Source organism: Hippopotamus amphibius, chromosome 12 (assembly GCF_030028045.1).
Source record: "Hippopotamus amphibius kiboko isolate mHipAmp2 chromosome 12, mHipAmp2.hap2, whole genome shotgun sequence".
NCBI classification, from domain to species: domain Eukaryota; kingdom Metazoa; phylum Chordata; class Mammalia; order Artiodactyla; family Hippopotamidae; genus Hippopotamus; species Hippopotamus amphibius.
Window position 1 is genome coordinate 62,442,906 of NC_080197.1, and position 19,616 is coordinate 62,462,521.

Sequence of the window (19,616 nt, forward strand, 5' to 3'; positions counted from 1 at the left end):
GTAGCTTTATTCTTAAGTATTTTATTCTTTTTGGTTGCAGTGGTAAATGGGAGTGTTTCCTTTCTGATTTTTCAGTGTTAGTGTATATGAATGCAAGAGATTTCTATGCATTAACTTTGTATCCTGCTGCTTTAGTAAATTCATTGATTAGCTCTGGTAGTTATCTGGTGGCATCTTTAGGATTTTCTGTGCATAGCTATCATATCATCTGCAAACAATGACAGTTTTACTTCTTTTCCAATTTGGATTCCTTTGATTTCTTTTTCTTCTCTGATTGCTGTGGCGAAAACTTCCAAAACTATGTTGAATAGTAGTGGTGAGAGTGGGCACCCTTGTCTTGTTCCTGTTCTTAGAGGGAATGCTTTCAGTTTTTCACCATTGAGAATGATGTCAGCTGTGGGTTTGTCATATATGGCCTTTATTATGTTGAGGTAGTTTCCTTCTGTGCCTGCTTTCTGAAGAGCTTTTATCATAAATGGATGTTGAATTTTGTCCAAAGCTTTTTCTGCATCTATTGAGATGATCATGTGGTTTTTATCCTTCAATATGTTAATATGGTGTATCACATTGATTGATTTGAGTATACTGAAGAATCCTTGCATCCCAGGGATAAACCCCACATGATCCTTTTAATGTGCTGTTGGATTCTGTTTGCTCATATTTTGTTAAGTATTTTTGCATCTGTGTTCATCAATGATATTGGCCTGTAATTTTCTTTTTTGTGACATCTTTTTCTGGTTTTGGTATCAGGGTGATGGTGGCGTCATAGAATGACCTTGGGAGTGTTCCTCCATCTGCTATATTTTGGAAGAGACAAACTGCATTCTTGATGTCAGCATGTTAAACACTCTATTACTGTCACTAAAGTCTTATCACCTAGTTACTAGTTATTTTTTTGAGGTCTCAGAGATGTATCTTGCTAGAGAAGGTCATCACCAGTGAGATGAGACTTAAGATAATTCTAGAAATATTCATACCTGAAATTCTCCGCTTCTGGCATGTGTGACACATCAGCATGACAAGTTTTAAAAATTGCTTTTTCAAAGGATAAGACATAATAGTGCCTAAGAATACTGGGAAATGGGGAAGAAAGAGTGTGTTAGAAAATGGACACATGTCCCTTATCTCTCCTTTGAATTTAAAGCTGGCCTTAATGAATTTTTAAAATTTCTCAGAAGAGTTTATCATTGAGTCACAGACAATTCAGATACTCTTAAGACATGCCCCCCCGCCAAAAAAAGACATGCCCATATTTCTAATTTAGGAAGAAAAATTACATTTATTCTTATTTCTATGAAATCTGTAGACTTAGTGTCGAGACTCTGAGTCCAGATGGTTGACAAAAGTTCAGATACAAATCCCAGCAAGCTAACCAGAGGCAAATTTCTGCAAAGGCCTTGACTTAGCATACAAGAGAGCTAATCGCAACCTTGGTATAAGCATGCATGAAATTTAAGGTAGAGAGTTAAGTTCAAAAATGATTGCTTTTCTGGCAACACAATTCAGTAGATAAGAGAAAAAAAGAAAGAAAGAGAGAGAGAAAAAAAAACCCTGTGTCCGATCCTGGTCAGGGCAAAAATTGCAGCTTAATTTCTGACCAGGTATTTAATATCTTTGAAAGCATATCTGCATGGATATAATCAGAGCCTTGCCTCATTTCCTCTCCAGACCTAATAGTATAAGTTGTTATTCTTCCCTACCTTCTGTAATGTTCTTCTGAAACTTAACAGGGCATACAAGGCGTAGCATCTATTCTCTTAGTGATCACCTGGGTTGATTGAGGTCTTTGGTTTAAGAACTTGGGGAAAATCTTTTAACATTTTTTCTCACTCCTTTTTAGGATTACCTGGGAGCCTGCATTGTTCTCACTGCATCTATTGCATCCATTAGTGGGTCTTCCAATTCTGGATTGGTGGGCTTAGGTCTTCTGTATGCACTTACGGTACGTATGGATGAAAATCTCTTTTTGTACAGTGTTGAAGGTACTTTCTGTAGCTATTATCTACTCTTACTTGAGGATGTTAGAGGAGGAGTTAGAAATTCATAACAAGATGATGGTCTGCAAATAATAAATTTGGGCCCAAACCCAGCATTTTAGGATGGCATGGATTCATTTCTGATGTTATGGACCAATTTTTAGAAACTCCTCAAACCCTATGGTCAGAGTTCTCCCAAGGCTGTTTGGGATTCTTGTCCTGAGTTGCTCACCACACATTTAGGGACACTAACTTGAATGTGAATATAAATGAGGTAAGTGGAAGCAGAGGTCCCTACAACTAGCCACTATGCAGGGAAGTCAGGACAGTTCACGAAACAGTGACATTTGAGAACACTTGAAGAAGAACAGATACCTTCTTTGCCAGCTTTATCCCATGACATCCTCTCTGGTCTCTGATATCCTGCCACTTTTATGAATTGTACCTATATGAACCGTCCAAGCATCCTATCCCCTAATAGCCCATGCTTATGAAAATTGTCTCTTCATTTTATATGTGTTCATTGTTTTTGTCACCTGACACAGATAACCAATTATTTGAATTGGGTTGTGAGGAACTTGGCTGACGTGGAGGTCGAGATGGGGGCGGTGAAGAAAGTGAACAGTTTCTTGACTATGGAGTCTGAGAACTATGAAGGCACCATGGGTATTGTTCTCAGTATTATTTTGTTTCACTTAAACAGTTACTTTTAAAAAAGATTAGTTGTGTGTCAGGCACATTGTCATTTTTGCTTTTGTTTTCCACTTCAGTAGCCAGAGAATCCCTCTCATCTTGACTTTGCTTGATAATGTACACTTGAACTTGAAAAGATGTGATTATTTAGGCCTGAAAAGTCTTGGATACAACCAGAATCCAAATAGATATTATTTAGTAATATTTATAGAGAATGATAAAGATTTTTGGACTGTATTATATTAAGTACCAACCTAAACTATGAACTATTGTTTTCTCTTTGTTAAGAACTTATTAACTTAGATGCCAAGAAACTTGGATCTTAAAATACTGAGATTTTTAGCCTTGCTATAGAATAAAAGTGGCAGGAAATTCAATACTGAAGACAGAATAATCTTCCTTAAATGCAAATCTCATGCTTAAAAAAATGCATTCTTTTGCCTAAATCCTTCAGTAGTTCTCCAGGTCTTCAAGACAAAACCCAAATAACTTAGCTCAGTCTGCTAGACCCTTCATTAGTCAACGGTTACCCACCTACCTAGTCTCAAACCTCACCATCCACCTACTCACCTTTTATTCAGGCCATACCAACATGCTATGCTTTCTGTCTTTGTTCTTCTATGTATATTTGAAACGAATTTCCCCACCTCTTATCCTTTAAAATTCATCTCAGGCACCATCTCCTCTTGAAACCCTCCAGGAACTCTCAGGTTACCACCATCTCTGTTTCCAGAGCACCTTGAGCTGGCCTCCATCACGTGGCTCTCCATGCAGTCCTATAGGGGCTAACTCACTTACATGTGTCCCCAGGACACAGTGAGCACCATGAGGCATGGCTTCCATCTCCATGTTCCCAGCACCCTGCACAGCACCTTTCACATTTGAAGCACTCACATATTTGATGACCAACTGACCGAACATATGAATCCATTCACAGATGAACTACTATGAATAGAATTGAGTGATGGAATGCTGGGAGACAGGATGCTCATTCATGCTCCAAAGAAAACATACAAAAAACAATTTTAAAAGTTCTTAATCCAGAGGCTTTTACTCTAAATGAAATTTTAATTTAAAAAACTTAGAATTTGGTTCAGTATTACAATACTTTCAATTTAGAAAAAATATATATATGGGTGTAAGTATAAATGCATATAAGTATGTGTGTGTTTCTTTCTACCTCTCTCTCCGTATCTCTGTCTCTCTGTCTCTGTCTCTCTTTCTCTCTTCCTCCACTCCATTTCCACCCCCCAGATCCTTCTCAAGTTCCAGAACATTGGCCTCAGGAAGGGGAGATCAAGATTCATGATCTGTGTGTCAGATATGAAAATAACCTGAAACCTGTCCTCAAACACGTCAAGGCTTACATCAAACCTGGGCAAAAGGTATGGAATTCACTGCCATTTCATTTATTTCATACAAACCCCCAGATGGAACCACTCCATTACCACCTCAGCTCTTTACCACCCCAACCAAGCACAGTCTCACTGGGCTCCCATTATATTCCCTACACTTTACAGATCAAATTATCTGCTTAAAGGGGAAAAGGAAGACCGCGGATCTGGATAAGAGACACATTCTCTAAGTTGTATTGCCATTCATTTGTCTCCCATGCAGATCAGGAAAGTGAACAATAGGCGTGTTTTTCAAAATTTCTAGCCTTTGGCTCATGACCACTCCAGATATCCCCTTGAGAACGTTTGTGTTTATACTAGCTCTAGTCCCAAAATGATTGATTTTAGTTATTGCAAAAAGAGCAAATGTGCAGAAAAATGGACTAATTTTACATTTTGTTATAAAATAATCACTTCTAAGATGAAATAGAATAACCTTTTACTAGGTCAACAACATACTAAGTGCAAAAATGAAGCCACAGAGATAAAACAACACACCCACATAGAAATCAAAAGAGTTAGAGTGGAATCATTGAAGATTTGATGAAGACCCCATGTTTTTAGCTTGCTAATAATAATTCCTAAGGGAGATATGAGAAGAGAATGATGATTTTAATGTAACTGTTTAAATGGAATTGCAGTTTCATCATGGTATCTTACCTAAGTTAAAAATACTTCTGCCTGTCTTATATCTTTTGCCTGAGTCCTCCTCTCTCTTAGGTGGGCATATGCGGTCGCACGGGCAGTGGAAAGTCATCGCTGTCTCTGGCTTTCTTCAGGATGGTTGATATATTTGATGGTGAGTGACTAACTCGACTTTTTTATTAACCATGTGATGCTCTTCCTTAAAAAAAAATGCAACATCAATTTACCTAATCCTGCAGAAATTAAAAGCAAATATTTTATAAGTACTTTGTGTCCTGAAACCCATGATCTGAGACAGGTATCCCAGGTAAACAGTCTAGGAGTAAAGAAAACACATAGAATTAGGTAAATAAAATTATTAGCCCTAAACTCAGGTCTAGAGGTTATTGTTAGATAATTCTACTAAATTGGTAAAATGAAAACAGGGCCACCCAGGTGGTACTTCAAGCGGAAGGGAGAGAGAAAAAGACTGTCTTACTTCCTGCAAACTAAATATATATATGTGTGTGTGTATATATATATATCTTTCCATCAAAGGAATAAAAAGAAGATCAGTAATCTGCATTTTCATCTTGGGGCATGACTCTTACCATCATCTTATTAATTATGTGGTTTAATGATGTCGAGCATTTTGTGAGGAGGCAACCAACCACTGCTTTCAAGTGCCAAGCACATATTGACAATATATAAAAATATTTATTCATCCACAAAATTAGTAAAATATTCTACATGGAAATAACCTAATCTTTGCTTTAGAAAAAAATATGTGACATTATTTAGTCTATCGAGCAGCCTGTAAATAAGCCAGCACATGCGTTATCTTGAATGAAAGGGCTTCCATCAGCTCCAGAAGCACTTACTATTATTATTTGTAATGATTGTCATAATGGTGATCGTACCTCACATTTTTATCATGCTTGACAGTTTATATTATTTAATTTAATTTACACAACAGCTCTATGAGCTAAAGAGGTTGGTTTATGAACAACAAAGTTGAACTGTGGTCATTGCAGGCTCTTTGTGGTATAGATTTAGCAACAGGGTAGGTATCTGCCTCTGTGTGAGCAGCTTGCTCTTTCCATGGCTGGTAAAAACACACAGATGCTTTAAGGATTTTCTGAGGGATTTGCATTATAAGTCAATTACATGATCCAACGAGGACTGAAACTTTTCATTTAAAAACCGTGGTTATGATGAAACATAATAGATTAGCCATATTCTTATGAGTCCAGAAGCATCGTTTCAGGCTCCATGAGGACTATGATGACTCATTGTCTTTTTAATACCATTTGGCAACTGCGATTTTAATAGATAATATATTATTCCTGAAAGAAAGTTTAAGCTAATCACCTTGCCTGCTTTTGGATCAAAATCCAGCTGGAAAAGGGACTCCAGTTACCATTCTTCTCTGAGCACGCTCATCTCATGGAGCAAGATTGTCTTTGCACAAAGCGATATGATAAGATAAATCTATCAGTATAAGGCAAGGACATCAAGATTGCACAAGTCTATGTACAGTGTGGAGAAATTCACTAAAATGTGATACCTATGTCATAGTATTTATTTTCTTACTCTTAATGCACTGTACTGTTCAATCAATAAACGAGTGAATAAGACAGACAAAAATGCCCATCTTCAATGATCTTATATTCTAGTTGGGGGAGAGAGACAATTAAAAAGATCAATAAATGTATATAGAATGTCCTGTGGAGGAAAATAAAGCCGGGAACAGGATAAAGGAAGATTGGAAGGAAGAGGACCATTGAGGAAAAAAGTACTTTTGGTTTGTATGAACCATGTAAACTGAATAAAAAGTGGAAATCCCTTTAGGAGAAAATACAGAAGAAAGAGCAAATATCACTGAAATGTTTATTTTTCATAGAGACATATCACGATGTTTTTAATACTTAAATGGAAAGCTTCATCTTTTGAATTTTAGTCCTGAACTAGGAAAGTACTTCCAGTTTGTAAACAAATATTATTTTACTTGTGATTTTACTATATGCCTGCCATTTCTGTTTTTCTTTGACAGGGAAGATTGTCATTGATGGGATAGACATTTCAAAACTGCCTCTGCACACATTACGTTCTAGACTTTCAATCATTCTGCAGGATCCAATACTATTCAGTGGTTCTATTCGGTAGGTGACGTATTCAACAGAAACTCAGGTGCCTCAGGATTTACCCTTTGGCTCATAAGGGTTTTACTCAGAATTGCTTTTCAGGTAGGTGTGAAAGGATGTTAGTAAGATGATGAGGTCAAATACTCTGTCCCACAGTTTGGATTGGGGCACCTGGAGTGGCTACATTAACCTGTAGAAGCCCATCCTTTGTACCTTCAGGAGTTCATCTCTTTTTGACTGTACAAATATCACTTTTTCTTCTGTACTTGGGGACAGTGATTCTTGGAAGATATTTCTGAGGTGTCCGCCATATAGTCATTCTGTCTATCTCTTGTGTGTCTGGTCTGGCCTCAGCAGATACTGAGTTTGGTTAATACCTTGATTCCCTCCCATCCCCCACAACTTTTCTTTCCACCAAAATTGCTTCAAAGAAGTTGCTACAGTCTTCACTATGCCTGGTTTGTGGTTTCTTATTAAAAAAAAAAAGATTGGAAGTATCTACTCCTTGCTAGGTCCTTTAAGTATTGATACATCATCTCATCAAATCCTCAGAGCACTGTTCTAGTGTTCATTTTATTGTCCCCATTTTACAGATGAGGATTTTGAACCTCAGAGAAACTGTAGCTTGGCCAAGTTCATACACTTAGTAAGTGATAGAACTGCCATTCCAAATAAAGTTTGTCTGACTCTGAAGTCTACTTTGTTATCATCCACCTGATTATGTCTCTCATTCCAACCACCCTCTGTTCTCTCTTGCTCCCCTCCTCCATCTACTTAATTGCAAAGTATTTGCCACTTTTTACTTCCTTGTCTTGAAGAGAAAATGTATGTAAGATTGCTCAATATTCAATTATAAAATTACTTTAATTAAAAGTTCTGGGTGTCTCAGATTATTTAGCAATATCATAGTAAGTCTATCGCTGAATATATTTATTATGAATACTGTTATCGTGGTTGGTGCAGCATAGCTCATCTGAAATAGCATTATGTGTTCCCATGTAGATTTAGGTATTTAACATCAGTTCTGTAGCAATAATTTGCTAGACACTATTCAGGTTACATTAAACATAATATGAAAGTGGACAAATTCAATTTAATGAATTTATCAAATCTTATCATGCATTTAAACTTACTAATTATATCATCAAAAACCACTGCTCATAACATTCAGGTCATTCATTCACCCATCAAGCGTGAATTGAATGCCTGTTCTATCCCAAGCACTGTTGTAGATCCTGGGAATACAGCAGTAACCAAAACAAAGAGGATTGACATTTTAAGGAAAGAACAATAAGCAATAAGCAGACATATATCAAAAATCTTTTTTTTAATTTATTCACTAATTAACTCATTTTTTTCCTACAGATTTAATTTAGATCCAGAGTGCAAATGCACAGATGACAGACTCTGGGAAGCTCTAGAAATTGCTCAGTTGAAGAATATGGTCAAATCCCTACCAGGAGGTCTAGGTATATTTTCTAAATGATACATTTATTTTTTATATATGCAATGAGTTCAACATATCTCTATCTACATTTTATGCTAGGATCACATAATTCTAGTGTTAAATCTTCTTATGTTTAAAATAGTCTCCTAAAGGTCATTAGGACCCTTCAAAATCCAGTGCCTTTTACAGAGGGTGCAAGAGGATGAGTCCTTATAACCTTGTGTTCTATGTGAGCACTTGGAAGTAGACCAATTAATACATTTATCTCTTCAGTCTTTCCACCATTGATGGATACAGATCACTTTGATTAGAATGTTTTCTTGTGGTCATTCTACTCACATGATTTGCACACTCTCACACCCTCAGTAAATAGATGAGAGGACTTGGTGCCTTTTAGAAGGAGGTATTTTCTCCACATTAGCAGCCATTTTCTTTGCTGCCAGGAGGGCATATTCCTTTACTTACATCACATAAATTTTTGGGAAACATTATTTTCTATTACCTAGCTGCAGGATCAGTTTGAATACTTGTGTAAGAGATGAAATGTACTCAAACCATCCCTGAGATAAATTCAGTCCCAGAGGTAGTATAATTTCCGGCAAATAACTGATGACAAAAACAAAAGAACAACGTGAATAACAAAAGAACAACATGATTAATGAAACAAGACAGAGTTCATGATATAGCCTTTCATTTATGAAAGTGAACATCTGTAGTTTTGGACTTCAGTTTCCTTAAAACCTGAACGCAGAAAGCATCAGAAAGATAATATTTGGTTGATATTCTAATTTTAATACATAATATGTAGTTGCCAGATTGATTGTGTTGTTTGGCATCTAGTTTTTTTTTAATCAACCTACAAAATAAAATTATGTTTATTTGTTAGTTTATTTGGGAAAGGGGACCTACTTGAAAACAATACCTTTTATGATTATAATTCAGTCCCAAGGAAAAGGCATCCTACAAACAAAATTGAGACAGCATGTATTTAAGGATAGTTTTATTGACTTTGCCAGTGTCAGACTGTGGGAGTAATTCCAGAGGTCTGTGTGAACTTTCCCATAATAATTTTGGATGTCTCCTCTGGAAGGCCGGGGAATGTACTTGAAAAATTGAAAAGTCTACTTGAGATAATGCTTATAGACCTTTTTCTCTTGGTAAAGACTCTGCCCTCCCCCCATTGGAAAGACTGTTACATCTCACTAACATGAGAACTGCATGTACCTGTTTTGAATTGTGTGCATAGTATTTGGGGTACAGTGTAAACAACAGGGAAGGAATTGTATTTACACTCTGTAATTGAACGTTATTTATGCTCATTGTTTTAATAAAGATTACATCAATGGTTTGGTAACAATCTAGTTCAGGTCAACTTTAGTGAAGAACATTTCATCATTCCCCGCTTCCTTTTTTTTTTTTACATTAAAATTTGCAGAATAGATGCATAGCCTCCAAGCATGAGAAATTATAAGAATTTGATGCAGTCAGACAATAATCAATAGAAATTTCCTCTCTGAGCCCTACTAAAAAGTGTCTGAATCTTAATAAAATAGATTATTTTGCAAACAGAACTTAAGCTAAACTCCCAGTAGTAGTTTATAAAATATGGTTGAAACCAAAAAATTTAAAAAAAGAAAACTATAATGAGGATACAACTCATTTATCCATGCAATAAAGTTTTATTCAGCTACTATGTCAGATGCCAAGTGGGAATACATTGATAAACAAAAACAAACACAGTCCTTACCCACTTGGAGCTTATAGTCCAAGGGGATGATGTAATGGAAAGAGAACAGGTATTGGAGTTGAGAATATTCTGTTTCTTTTCCAGCTCTACTACCAATTAGCTATGTGATCTTGGGCAAGCCACTTCACCTCTCTGGGCCTTGGATGATTATATTAAATAATAATGGATTATTATATTAAATAATTAAATAATCTCCAAGGTCTTCCGGTCTTTAAAATGTTTAATATTATTTTATATCCTGCTATAAGAAGGCAGTTTACCAGCTGTTGTCAAACATAGGATGACCTAGGATCATCTTCATTTTCCCCAAGTTCCTCTTTGCTTTTCCAGTATGAAATCCTTGCACCAGTACAAAGTGATATCCAGCATGTTCTTATTGGACACAAAGGGTTTTCCGTTACTTTGCCAAAGGAAAATGTTAGTATCATTTCTTTAGTGATGTCCTTGCTCCTTTTTTGATTTAGATGCAGTTGTCACTGAAGGTGGGGAGAATTTTAGCGTGGGACAGAGACAGCTGTTCTGCCTCGCCAGGGCCTTTGTCCGCAAGAGCAGTATCCTCATCATGGACGAAGCGACAGCTTCCATTGATATGGCCACAGTGAGTGCCTCGTCTAAGCATCTTTAAATTGATGAGTTGAAGAAATGCATGTGAAAATTACAATTTATTTTTCCTGATTGGATTCTGAATCCTCAGTACTATTGTTCTGAGTATTTTCTCAGCCCTCTCCTTGATCAACCAATTATACAGCACATTGAGAATTTCAATAAAGGAGACTTGACTCTTGTTTTAAATGAGCTCCTATTGTCAATAAGCATCAAATAAATATGCCATCACTCTTTTTTCTAGTTTTATTTTATTTTACTTTACTTTTCTCCATTCTACTTTTTTTTAATTGAAATATAGTTGATTTACAATGTTAGTTTCAGGTGTACAGCAAAGAGATACACATATATCTATTTTTTTCAGTGCCATCACTTTTTGATAAATCCTCAAAACAGTAAAAGTCCAGGGCTCAGCTGACAAGAGTACTGTACTGTATTCAAGTATGCAAGTGTTGTGTCATGGAAGTTCTAAAATGAAGTATGCAAATATCTATTTAATAGAATCTATTGCTAATAGAAAGCAATCATTTTCTAACACAATTTGAAGAGGGATTCATTAAAATTAATAGTGGCTAGAATTCATAATGGCCTTCTCAATGTATCCATGGTAACAAAGCAGAAACTTTGCCTTTTGAAAGAAATCATTTAGAAGTGTCACATGGGGGAGGGATAAATTAGGAGTTTGGGATTAACATATACACACAACCGCATATAAAATACATATTCAATCCCTGTATAGCACAGGGAACTCTACTCAATATACTGTAATAACCTATATAGGAAAAGAATCTGAAAAAAAAAGGATATATGTATTTATGTAACTGAATCACTTAGCTGTGCACCTGAAACTAACACATTATAAATCAACTATACTCCAATATAAAATGAAAATTAAGTTTAAAAAATGTGTCAAATTATGTCCAAGAAAGATCTGTCTGGAAGGTTGTGATTGAGTGGGGAAAATGTCATGTTGAACTGCAAATGGTATGAGCTAGCAATTCATGTTGTTCTTATAAAAATCAGCTTGATATTAAAAGTTTAGCATCAGAAAGGACAAAAATAAAAATCTTATTTCTTTCCTTGCTGTATACTTTAGATTGAATAAAACTACCCAAAAATGTGAAACAGTTTCAAGATTATTGAGTCAATTATATGTAGAGATGCTAATTTGACATAATTTCTTTGTATTAAGTAAGACTAATCAGTTAAAGTACCTATACAAAGTTACATATCCTTCTCAGAGTTAAGATAATTTAAAGCAGTGAGGTAGTTGCTAATGAAACCATTTCACTAAGTAAACATAACTACAGCAAAATTAGTATTAATTACTAAGTTCTTACAATAGTGTGGGTTATTATAAGGATAGTACTGCTTCATTAAAGATGAGAGAGCGAGAAGGAGGGAGAATAAGAATGAGTTAATTGTCAATAAGCCATGTGGTTGTAAGAATTAACTCCTTCACATTAAGATTTAGGTAATGGAGTTTCTTTTCTAGGAGAGAGGTAGAATCTTTACCCAGGACATCTTTTAAAATATAATGATAACAAGGGTTTGTGGTGGGAATAAAAATAATTCCTGCCTGGAATGTACTTTTATGAGTCAAAATCCAAATTTTTGGCATGTATTTTATTTTTTCCTTTTCTGACCCAAAACTTAATAGTATTTTAGGGTTTTATTAGTTTTGAATACGTCCTTTTTGTGGCATAACTCAAGTGAGCATTTCCACACCCATTTGGTTTCATTTTCCTCATTCTGTTTCCTGGCAATAAATCTATCAGTCATCCTAGTTGATCAATTGAGTTTTATTTGCATTTTAAAGGCACTACAGAACCAAGCCTGAGCTTGCTGCTGGGCACTGCTCCCTGTTAGACCTTCCCTAGAAGACTTGGGCATGTGGAAGCCCTGTTCCTGGGGACAAAATATTATGGCAAGAGAAAATAGTCCAGAAAAAATTCAGACTCTGTTTCTTTTTTGGCAGGAAAACATTTTACAGAAAGTGGTAATGACAGCTTTTGCAGACCGCACCGTTGTTACAATAGCTGTAAGTATGGGAGACAGAGTTGATTTACTCCTCTTTGGTTTTTCTTCCAAGATTCAATAGTCTTTATTTTTGAGTAATTAAAATATACTTATGTTGAATCATGTATTTCTCTGCTAATATTTCTGTATCTGTGCAAAAAAAAAAAAAAGAAAAAAATAGAGAGGGGGAAAAAAACCCCCAAAAACCCAGCTATGCTTTGAAAGCCTTTACACTGTTTTTTGCCAAGCTGTCTGCTCTACCTGCCTCTCCTAGGTTACAGTGAAGGAACATTCTAAATCTCAGGATTCCAGCAGGTCGTGGCCTGTACTTTTTCACTAGATGCAGATGGTAGTTCATATGGGATTGTTTTTTTTTAAATAATCAAATTGTCTGATAATCAGTTTCAGAAGCAAAATTCATCAGTTTGATTGCCTGTTCTGCTATTTACTCTTAATTTCTATGTTCCTGTCTATTTAGCTGTTTGTGAAAAGAAGGCAATGAGATCCCAGCAGAGACAGATACTTTCTCTGATTTTAGATAGCACCAATCAGATTGAAGAATTGCCTAAATCTTTGTAATGCCCAGTGTGGCATTGCCATTGGTTTTGTCTCTTCCTCTTTGCAAATGGATGGATTCTTACTGACATTTAGGCTTAGATTTAACAAAACTACTTTTTAAATGAATTGCTTAGACATTTTCCCTCTTGCTGATTCTCTTCTCTTCTTTCCATTTTTCTTTCCTCTCCAGCACCGTGTCTCTTCCATTTTGGATGCAGGCCTTGTTTTAGTCTTATCTGAGGGTATATTAGTGGAGTGTGATACTGTTCCAAACTTGCTCGCTCTCAAGAACGGCCTCTTTTCTACTTTGGTGATGACCAACAAGTAGACATCATGAGCTACTCTGCCAAGTATCCCATTCTCTGGTAGTTATCTTAGCGACCTCCTCCCAGTAAGGCCAAGCAAATGCAGAGATGAAAGGGGAGGGATGTGACAAGGGAACTAACTACAGGGTATTATTACACAAATCAGCTCAACCGGGTGCTTCCGTTGTGCTCCATACAAACGAGGCACTTGCATGTGTTTTCAAATGTATACATGCACAAGAGACAGTACAAAACCTGGACCCAGATTTACCTCTATCCTAAGGAACAGTTTCATCCTTGGGGATGCTCTGTAAGTGTCCTTAAGTACCGTACATGTGCGGTTCCTTACCTGTCCTGAAGAATGCAATGTTTAATTTAATAATTACTTAAGTTTAACAGTTGAGTCATAGGAGTTATGTGTGGGATGGAGTGCTTGTGTGTGCTTCCAGTTTGGTGAATAATGCATGGGAGGCGTATGCTTTGAAGTGCAGCTTTTGCAAGATGACTGGAAATGAGTCCCCATCAGGGCCCACCTTCTGTAAACTGGGTCTAAGGAAAGAGAAATCCACTTTCTCTCATTTTCCCAGTGAACTCTGTGATTCCTTCTGCCCTGGAGTTACCTGATTAATTCATTCATACCTTAATGAGTGAGAGAATTGGCTAACTTGAAAAATGATTCTATAATATTTTCAAGAATTTTCTCACTAGAGAGATGGGGAGAAAGACCTTCCTGCTCCCCCTTAAAAGGCAGATTAAAAGGGGAAAAACAGACCCTTGTTTACTCAAAGGACAAGTTTTCTTTACTCTGCATGATGCATGGTATTGTTGGGTGGTCCCATTTAGTCAACACCTGAAAGATTGCTTGAGCATAATTTGTATTTTTTCATCAGAAAATTATGCTCTCTTCCCTGATTTCTGTTCTCTTACATTCACTGAATACTTTTCTATGTACCTGTATGTCTTTCACCCATTCTTCATTTTAAGACCACCAGTGTGGAGGTGGCCACCAGGACATCTAGAGTTCTCTCCCCTGGACACACAGAAGGCTGTGGGGGAGGACAGATGGGACCAACTCCTCTTACCAGGCTCATATGAGGGAGAGCTCCACCAACTTTGGTAGACCCTTTGTACAACAATCCTTAGCTCTATTAAGAGTGACTATTTTTCCTTCCCTGATAAAAGATTTTCTGTTACTTTCGTTAACTGCCACTGAAAGTTGAGGAATAATTTTAAAAGATAATTTTCTCAGGCCTCTAAAAAGAAGCCTCATACCCCCAAAATAGTGCATGGCATTTTTTAATGAAAGTGATCTATTCTTCACTTGTGATGAGATTAATTTCTCTGGAGAATTTTGAAAATTTCATCAATGCTATGACAATTGATACCACACTTTGTCAAGCAAAAAATAATTTAGAGTCATGGAGTAAACACGATATATTAATTTCTATAGGCCATTTTTTTCAATATTTTAAAAAATAAACATTATTTTAGAATATCAAGGCAATGTTTAGAATCAGGTTTTTTTTTTTTAGTATCTATAATATGGTTATTGAAGAATTAATTTTCTTGAAGGAAATGCACAGCAGCTATTAAATAGCTCATTATGTTTTTTTTCTAAATGCATGGGGATGCAAGTGGCTCTGGTCTGTTCTCAAAGATAAATAAACATTATCCTTCGAAGTGTGATAATTCCTAATTATATACCATTAATTGCCAGTATTTAGTGAATGATATAGGTTTGTCTATGGATGTTGAAAATAGTGGTGAAGATGCTAAGCTGGCATCTTGATGACACTCCATATACATGTTGCTCTTCCCCTCTAGTTGTGAGTTCCAGCCAGGACTGCTTGCTTTTCTGAAAGCATGAACATTAAGACTACTGCATCTGCATGGCCCAGAGCAAGGGATAAGCCTCTGCTTCTGGGGATGGCTTTAGGTTGGACTTGGGTTGTTAGGAGAAGACACTTGGAAGACTATGTATCAACTAAACACATAATATTTCTAGGTTCTGCAGTCCCATTAGCATGCTGATGTTTTGACCTGCTCAGTTCAAGTCCAGTATGGTGGGTCCTGGCACATGTGGCTTTTAAGCGCTTGAAATGTGGCTGGTCCTAATCGAGAGGTGTTGTAAGTGTGAAATACATAGTGGATTTCAAGGTCTTAATACTAATAAAAGGAGAAAGTCAAAGCTCTCATTAATAATTTTTATATTGCTTATATGTTGAAATAACATTTGAAGTCTATTGGTAAAATACATTACTAAAATAAATCCCATCTGTTTATTTGTGCTTGTAAAATGTGGCTCCTAAGAGATTTAAACTTACGTGTGCCTCATTTATGGCTCACATTATATCTCTATCGGACAGCACTTATCTTAGCAAGAGTAGTGAAAAGGTCCACTGCAAAGACTTTTCTCTTGTAAATCCTAACGATAAAAAACTTATTGTAGGTGACATTTATTATTTGCTCATATGTATCAGACAAAGTGCTGTATTTTTTTACATGGGTTTTCTCCTTTGATCCTCACCACCGTTCTCCAAGGCAGGTACTATGACGACCATCATTTTACTGATGTGAAAGTTGAAACATACAAAAGTCATTTGTTGCTCAAGATTGCACAACCAAAGCATGAGTCCATTCTAACTTCAGAGCCTGCATGCTTAACCACGATGCTAATAATGACAGGTGAACAATCCTCTAAGTACCAGATCCTCCCGACAAAACAGTCTGATGGCAGAGTGGAAACAGCTCTCACCTTGAAGTTGATAAGCTTGGTGTGGATGCTGGTTCTGCTGCTTATTATCTGTGTGATCTGATTTTGCTTTGTCTCTATGAACGCCAATGGTCTCCCCTATAAAGTGGAGAGAGATAACACCCACATTTGAGGAATGTTCTGATGATTAACAAGTATGTGTGGAGTACCTAATGTATAGTATATGCTCGATAGGTGGTAGCTTTTATTATGATTAACCACTAATGCCAAAGCTTCTCTCCAAAGGGTACCCATGTGGGAAGAGAGAATGAATGAGTGGCAGTGCTCGCTAAAGGCAAAAAGACAGCATGCCTACCTAAAGCCCTGAATGATTCCTTCAGACATTGCATGCCAGAATGGACTTCCCCATATGGTCTTCCCAGAATCAAACCACCTTCCAGGGTTCTTCTGTGTGTTAGCCCAGAGAATTAGTTGACTCTACTCAAGAGATAATTTTAGTCTAGACTAAACTATAACCCAGCTGGTTCATGATGACTCTCCTTATCATTTAATTACTTGACAAACATTTGTTAGCCTGCGCACGCTTCCATGAAAATGATGAAATTATTATATTAGCTACACTCAATTTAATATAGCCTGTATAAGACCCAGCCACACTGGCTGGTGTTTAAAACTGTGTAAATAAATCATACTTTAAATAAGAAAGAGAAAGAAGGGCTGTGCTTTTTGCACCTCCTGGATCCCCAGGATAAATAAATGTCCTTGAAGAATCAGTGAAATATGCATTTTCCATTGCTTTGGCTGGTGCCCTGAAATTTATAACAAGTATATTTATTCTTTTTTCACAGCATCGGGTTCACACTATTCTGACAGCAGACCTAGTTATCGTGATGAAGCGAGGAAATATTTTAGAATATGACACTCCAGAAAGCCTCTTGGCCCAGGAAGATGGGGTATTTGCTTCTTTCGTTCGCGCAGACATGTGAAGGAATATCTTAAAACCATACGTGTATTTAAAGCAATGCCATCATAACCTACTTAACAGATTATCAGCTTGGCCTTTGGAAAGTGGCATCTTAAGCTTTTACACACTTTTGTGAGGCTTACTTGTTATGTTGTGGAATTTTGTAATTAGTAACAACATCACTTTACCAGTGAATATTGTATTTCCTATGTTGACATTTCTTCTTCCTGGTTTGGTTTGGTTTTGATTTGCTTTCCAAGCAATTACTGCTTAATATGTTCATTACTGATTTTTTTTCTAAAGACTAAGCCACGTTACTTTTAAGAATAACAGGTTGTATTAAAACATGTAAGCTACTTAAAGTGGTAAATCAACTGCTATATTTAAGGCTAGTAAATATCTCTCAGGCATAGAAATTACAGTCAGTATTCAGTATTATTATACTCTTATTTGTAAGAATATGTTTTCCTTCTTGTTGATATCCCAGGTGTTATTGGAATAAAATAAAAGGAGGACAGGTTTTCTAATCAGTTAGAAAATGAAACACTCAAATTCATTATCTACTATCTGAGAAAATATTCTGTATTCACGAACATTAGTAATACTGATGTTTCTTTTAGTGGTCTCTTTTTTTCACCTAAATTGTTTCCTGTAGCCAAGAAGTTATCACATTTATAATAACTCTGTAAAGGTAAAACCTTCACTAGAAAGATCATGAAGAGTTTGAAATTTGACACATTATACGTAAGGTTCCATTTTTTCCTGCCAAGTAAGAGGAGCGTTCTTAAGATATCAGTCATGTTGTGCCTTTTCCAGACTGAAGTTCAAAGAGTAGTTAGGCTCAGCCTTTCAGTGGCGAGTCAATTACAGCTTTCTATGGTTTACTTAATCATTAGATGTGGTTATGATCCTTGAGCCCTAAAATTCCACATTATTTAAGATTTAAGATTTGGGAGCATAGGCGAGTGGCCTTATTTTCGTAGGATATATGTATACATACATACATATACCTACATACATACATATACATATGCAGGTGTACATATATATGTAAAACAAGTGTCTATTTCCAGGTGGAAGAATGTATTTCTTTTATACATTTATGCCCAGTGGTGTCACAGAGGTATACATTTGATCCTGCTTCAGTTTTAATGTACATGTAAAAAGTGTATCAAAAATGTTATTCTAATTATAATGTGCGTGTTCACAGTGCATCAAAATTTATGGGATATTAGTGTTATGTTTTGCTTAAATGTAAATTAATAAATTCAAAAAATATTAAAAGTTACCTTCATTGTCCTGCTGGCAGCCAAAGTGTTCTACTGCAATTCTGTTTCCATTTGTATAAATATCATCGATTTTCATGTGAGGATCCATGTGCATTGTAAGATTTTGAAGAATTATGATGGATGGAAAAAGAGAATACATGCTGTCTCCCTATAGTTCTTGTGTCCCGGTTTATTGTATTGTGTATTCACAGTTGGAAAATCTATAATATTTATTCATCCAGAATTTATGACTGGGCCTTCACCTGACTTTAGAGTCTTGATGTTTACCTAAAATAAGTTTCACAAAGATGGACAAAAATGTCCTCTGTTACTTAGTTCAAACTGTCAACTTTTGTTGTATGTGTAAAACTTCATTGGGAGAAAAATCCTCTTATTGTTTCCTGGAAGCTAAACAGAACAAAATCAGTAACTATTGATTTGATCTTGAAAATATTTTCTAAACATTCCACCAATCTCCTCAAAGTATTTCTGGCATGCAAATGCTTTGTAAGGCTGAATTTACATCATGCTTGTTACCAAGCTATACCTCCGTCTCACAGAGAAATGGGGATTTACCCATTTAAATAATCCCTCACAATATTTGTAAATTCTACTGCTATCCAGGCACTGTCAGCAGAAGCATATCTAATTACACCAAACAGAAAATCACATATACCATTTTCACACCCAAGAGGTCACTGGTTTCCTTATATCTTGTCATCACTTCAGTGTTTGTTTATGAAACTAAATTGACTGAATAAAGTCAAGGATGGTTTTTTAAATTGTTTAATCATTTATTGTGTTGTATGTATGATCTATTGAATATGGAAATGACTCATCTCGAAATAATTTTTTACTAAATAGGTAAATATCTGTAGAAGACGACCAGCCTTTATCTAATCAAATTTCACATTCACAAATTTTACGTTTAATTAACCAAATCATTTGTACCAATTTTAATTCCTTAATATTTGTTAAAAGCAGTAAATACATAAAGATTTGTATGAAAATAGGTTTCTGCTGTACAACAAAGTGAATCAGCTGTATTAAATGCAATCTTCTAATCTTAGCCTTTTAGGATAAGACAGCAGCCAAGAGGTTGTATGCTGTAACTTGTTTAACTTTTCCTTAGTAACTACACATCATTTACAAGATTTGCTC

General features: G+C 36.0%; 1 protein-coding gene across 1 annotated transcript in view; it reads left to right on the forward strand.

Moving 5' to 3' along the window:
- ABCC9 (ATP binding cassette subfamily C member 9) overlaps positions 1-19,335 on the forward strand; it is a 142,526-nt gene extending 123,191 nt beyond the window's left edge. The window contains exons 32-40 of the mRNA XM_057702727.1: positions 1,841-1,942; positions 2,522-2,642; positions 3,924-4,054; positions 4,784-4,862; positions 6,741-6,849; positions 8,197-8,300; positions 10,490-10,623; positions 12,607-12,669; positions 17,072-19,335. Coding sequence (XP_057558710.1) covers positions 1,841-1,942; positions 2,522-2,642; positions 3,924-4,054; positions 4,784-4,862; positions 6,741-6,849; positions 8,197-8,300; positions 10,490-10,623; positions 12,607-12,669; positions 17,072-17,209 — 981 coding nt within the window. The 3' untranslated portion in view covers positions 17,210-19,335. The remainder of the gene's footprint in view (positions 1-1,840; positions 1,943-2,521; positions 2,643-3,923; positions 4,055-4,783; positions 4,863-6,740; positions 6,850-8,196; positions 8,301-10,489; positions 10,624-12,606; positions 12,670-17,071) is intronic.
- The last annotated feature ends 281 nt before the right edge of the window (positions 19,336-19,616 follow it).